General features: G+C 40.3%; 2 protein-coding genes across 3 annotated transcripts in view; one reads left to right on the top strand and one right to left on the bottom strand.

Moving 5' to 3' along the window:
- The first annotated feature begins 422 nt into the window (after window positions 1-422).
- LOC108966174 (mediator of RNA polymerase II transcription subunit 15-like) lies at window positions 423-2,147 on the top strand. The gene is made up of 2 exons (XM_018928940.1): window positions 423-494; window positions 855-2,147. Exons 1-2 carry the CDS (start codon window positions 477-479, stop codon window positions 2,061-2,063), a joined length of 1,227 nt encoding a protein of 408 aa, XP_018784485.1. The 5' UTR covers window positions 423-476; the 3' UTR covers window positions 2,064-2,147.
- Window positions 2,148-4,120: 1,973 nt separating this feature from the next.
- Window positions 4,121-4,845, bottom strand: part of LOC108965836 — a 1,099-nt gene continuing 374 nt past the window's right edge. Inside the window, exon 3 of one of the 2 annotated variants that reach the window (XM_018928490.1) lies at window positions 4,121-4,845. This exon is cut by the window's right edge and continues 1 nt beyond it. In XM_018928490.1, the coding sequence (XP_018784035.1) occupies window positions 4,264-4,845 (582 nt within the window). In that variant the 3' untranslated portion in view covers window positions 4,121-4,263. The other variant, XM_018928495.1, reaches the window with a different exon arrangement.

Genomic DNA, 4,845 nt, shown 5'->3' with positions numbered 1-4,845 from the left:
GCCCTTAAAAGCGCAGATGTTCATACGGAAAAGGGTATATGTGTCTGTAATATAAATGGTTATACAATTCACATTTGTGACGGTATGCATGTGCGTATATGTGTAGGCATAAAAATGATGTGATATGAAAATTTATGCATTTTGACGCTCCCCATTACTGGCTTATTGATCACTCGGAGGTCGTTTAAGCTTTGTTTCTGTAGTTTATGGGCTCTTTTAGTTTTCGGGTTTTTATTTTTATTATTATTATAATTTATTTTCTGGTTTTTTCAGTTTTTATCATCTTTGATGCGATTGTATCTGGATTACTATCGCTCTATCGTTACAAATCGCTCCTCCCTAATTTGGCGACATATAAAAAGTGCACTATTGTCCCTCTTGATTAACAGTTACATTTTAAATTTCACGTTGTAAAGACTTACGGCGGGGATCCTCGTAGTTTGCTCGGGATTTTCGATTAAACAACAACTGAATCGATGATGCGTGTGTTAGTGGTGAGTGCGAAAATTGGTTTAGTGATTTAGAAATCATGTGTGATTGCTAAAATATAGTATAAGAACATTTTAAAAACTTAGTCCTAGTGGGTGTCATAAAAATGCTGTAAATGTTATATGTAAAGTAATTAAATCAATTCAATTAATACATAGTGCACAATTTGTATAGTGTATTGAAAACTTTCGACAACACCATTCACTTGGAAGCGTGATTTCTAACTAACTTTTCTGGCAAACGAATTTTCGATTTCGTTGTTGTGAAAAAAATTAAAAATTAAACAAAAAATTCAAATTTTTTTTTTTAAATCTTAGTCCGAATTACTTATACTAATACGTATTTCAACCGTTCCTATTTTGCAGTTTTCGCTATTTGTAGGGGCAGCTCTTGCGGCGCCTCAAGGCTACAACTATCAATTAAATTACGCTCCGAATTATGACGGCGCCTTAACCTATCCTCAAGTACAGTTACTGCAAAAGTTCGCTGCTAAACAAGAACAATCAGTTACAATTTCCGAGCCACAAGCTGCTGTTCAGAATCAAAATTTTGCACCAGCTGGTAGCTCGCAATTCTCCAATCAGTTAATACAGCTGGCAAGTTATGGCCAGCAACAGCAACAAGCACAGCTAACACAGGGGATTTCGGAGGTTCAACAGGCTCAGAGACAGGGTTTCTCCCAGCCTACACCTTCAGTTGAGCAACAAGTACTACACCAAGTCTTAGTCCAGCCTGTCCAGATACAATCTTCACAGCTAGCTCAACAACTGCCACAAATCTTGGCACAGCCACAAATTCAAGCAGAACCACGGCTTCAACCTCAACTTTTACTTCAGCTTCAGCCACAACCACAAATTCAACAGCGATTTTTGCCACAGTCTCAACCCCAACCTCAACTTGTACCGCAGGTCCAGGCCATCGCACAGTTACAACCACAACCTCAACTTTCACGGCAGCCACTACCCCAGGTCTCCCCACAAACTCCTCAGCCCTTGCCACAATCAGCTCAACCGATACATTTGCAGCACGCATCTGCAGTGCCTCGCGCACCCGAACCCACATACTACAATAAGGAGTACTACTATCTCTCTGCACCCCAGGAAAATTATGAACTACCGCCAGACTTCAATAATCTATTGAGCAAAATGAAAAAGAACCTTAGAGTGGTGTTCATCAAAGCGCCAGAACAGAACGGCCTTACAAAGACAGCCTTGCAATTGCTGAAGGATAGCCAACAACCAAAGACGGCGATTTACGTGCTAACAAAGCAGCATAGTGCCGTTGAACTGGCTAAGAAATTACAACAACAACCCGGCTCAGCCCAACAGAAACCTGAAGTGATATTCATCAAATATCGCACGCGCCAAGAGGCTGAGCATGCGCAACGCACTATTCAATCGCAATACGAATCTCTAAATGGGCCCAATCACTTTAATTCCGAAAGCGTCGTACCAACGCAAAATGTTATCGGTTCTACTGGAGCCATAGAGCCGCGACAGCGCCCAGTGGAGCAGAGCGTTGTGGCAAGTGTGACTACACCGTCGCCACTGGACTACCTCCCGCCGGCGCAGTGAAGCATTTTTTTTTTTTTTTGGTAGTTAATTTATATCTGTGAATATGTGTGATTAGATTTAATAAAACTTATATATATACATCCATTGTGGTCTTTATATTTCTTTGCAATAAAGCAAACTCCATAAACGAATCGAACTGAAAGAACGCCTCATCGATAGTGACCTAAATCCTCATAAGGCGTAGTTTTATTCCAAGTGTGTAAGGCTTGATGAAACTTTTGTCAATCCAGTTTAATAATTGCTTTCAGATTGGAAGGCCTTTAAGGAAGCTGAGGACTTCTCCTCATACTTCACTAATTTTCTGAAGGTCTGAAAGTGAGATCTCACGGTAGGTAGGCACAGGTCTTATAGTCGATCTACCTCCCACACTGTACGTAAGTTATTATATGGCAAATACAAATTTGTGGAGCTACAGAACCTAAGCGACACTTTAAGCATCTTTTTAAATAATCCTTGGAAACTGTTGTCCGACCTTACCAGAGTGTACCAAATCATTCGCTTTTTCTTGGATTCAGTACCGATTTGAGTTTGTCAGTAAAAATCTATTACTATATTTACGGAGCCGTACGAAATGAGTTTTTACGTTAGTACAGTGTTTTGTCACTTTAATATGTGCAAGAGTGTCACCACACCTTCTATCTAAATGAGTTGGTCCAGTTGGGCTCTTCTCAGCCATGGCTGAACTTCTAATTCTATCATTGAAATATGCTTCTCCGTTTGTATAAAGAGTTGTTTGTTTTTTTTTATCTTCGCAAATGTCTTTTTTTCGTGATCGAGTATGGTCTCAAGGAGACCCCACAAAGAAGTTGACTTAAGCTGAAAAATAGCTTCTTAGTTTTATAAATCTCCGATAGTATGAGAGAACTGGACAACTTTTGGTACACCTTTGTTTATTCATTCGAAGATTCGAAGATGTTGACAGAAATTTCGACACCCAATTATTTTTTTGAAGTTCCGGAGGGACGCATAAGATATTAATTACCACGACCTCTTTTCAGCATGACTCCGATCGATCATTTAACTTCTAAAGAAATTCCCTACCATTTGCTAGTATTTGACTTAACTCTGGATCCATTAAGCTAAAGATCTAAGGATATCCACATGCTTCGAAACCAACGACCAACTGAGTGAATATACGGGTTTTTCAATAGGGACGCTACAAAAATAGACCGACAAGGACAGATAACGGCGCCTTATTTTTTTTAACACATCTCTTCAGTAAGGTTTGGCAAACACCTTTTTGGTATTATTAGAATTTACTACCGCAATGAGAAGTCAGTAGCCTCAGCTTTAAGAGCGTGGGAATATTGTTGCCGCTTCCGGAAGACCCAAATCAGTCTCTCAGACGTTTTTCTCAAGCGTTGGGCATTTCTGTAACGTCGAATTTTGCCGAATTTTTCGAAAATATCTTAGCCGACATTCTAACAAGATCAAATTGACGCAAGAATCATCGTAAGTTAGTGAATTGGGCTGAGTAAGAACTCGAAAATGTTCCAGCTTTGCATCGGAAATTTTCTTCAGCGATGAGGCTCCTTTCTGGCTGAATGGCTTTGTCAATAAGCAAAATATTATTTATTGGTTCGGTGCGGTTTAAGGTACGGTGGGCATACTTCCTCCACAATGATCAAGACCAGCACGTTACTGCTACCGCTTAATAATAACCGCATATTTTTAGTCCGCATTCGATAATATGGACTTGGAGAATATGTGGTTCCAGAAGCCAGGCAGTGAATGTCACGATCGATTCATTGAAAACCAAGTTTGTTTAACGTGTTATCTCTGGATGGTGTGACGCCGTTAAACTATTTTCCGCGGGGCTACGTCAAGTCTATGATTTTCGTACGAATATCGAATGTGAAATTAGCGTAGTCTCGGCAAATTTAAGCTTGAAACCCGTCAAAAATTAGGTTCAGCTTCTATTCTTTTGCAAACGTTCCCGTGGTGGGCATTCAAAGGAAATCGAATTTACTTTCACTGGGATAAAGAATTTCAGCGGTCTTATTGAAAACCCTGTTATAAACTATGCATCAAAGTTGTTTGTAATAAAAATCCACTAATTTTAATTCGATATACTTAAAGACATATTTTTTTTTTTATTTATAAAGAAACTTATACATTTAGTTAACAAGGAACATCTGGACTTAATTACTATTTAACAAATCGTTTGATAAATCTATAGCATTAGACGCCAGTGAATTTATTAAACTTTGTTTGGTGGCAGATAAGCACCATCCACGCTACCGATTGGCTGTTGAGCTACAGGAGCGACTGGCTTTGAAGCGAAATCCAAAACTGGAGCGACACCACCACTGAAGCTGCTAGTATTACCACCCAAATCATCATATTGCGATTGAATAGCTTGCTTGGCATTCTCAGCATCAGCTGGTGTCCTATACTTGACGAAGTGTACTTCTGGTTTGTATGCGTTACGATGATCGACTGAGTTCAGTTTGTTGGCCAAATCACCGATGTCAGCTTGTTTGTTCAGCACATAGATGGCGGTACGTTCCTCAACAGCGTTTTTAGCCAACAATTGCACAGCGGCATTCTCGAGTGCAGAGTTCTGTGGTCCCTTAACGAAAATAACACGCACGTTTTTCTTCAGCACATTAGCGATGTCACCGGCATCCCCGGCATCATTGAACTCATGCTCGGGTGCAGTGTAGCTGAAGAATTCCTTGTTAAGCTCGGGAACTGGTGCCGGAGCACTGTAACTGGGACCAGCAAGAGCTTGTCCGCCATAACTTGGCCCAGCAAGAGCCTGTCCGCCATAACTGGGTCC

Source organism: Bactrocera latifrons, unplaced genomic scaffold (assembly GCF_001853355.1).
Source record: "Bactrocera latifrons isolate USDA-ARS-PBARC rearing strain unplaced genomic scaffold, ASM185335v1 scaffold_10, whole genome shotgun sequence".
In the NCBI taxonomy this organism is placed as follows: domain Eukaryota; kingdom Metazoa; phylum Arthropoda; class Insecta; order Diptera; family Tephritidae; genus Bactrocera; species Bactrocera latifrons.
Note: the sequence above shows the minus strand (reverse complement) of the source record. Positions and strands in the feature narration are given on the sequence as shown.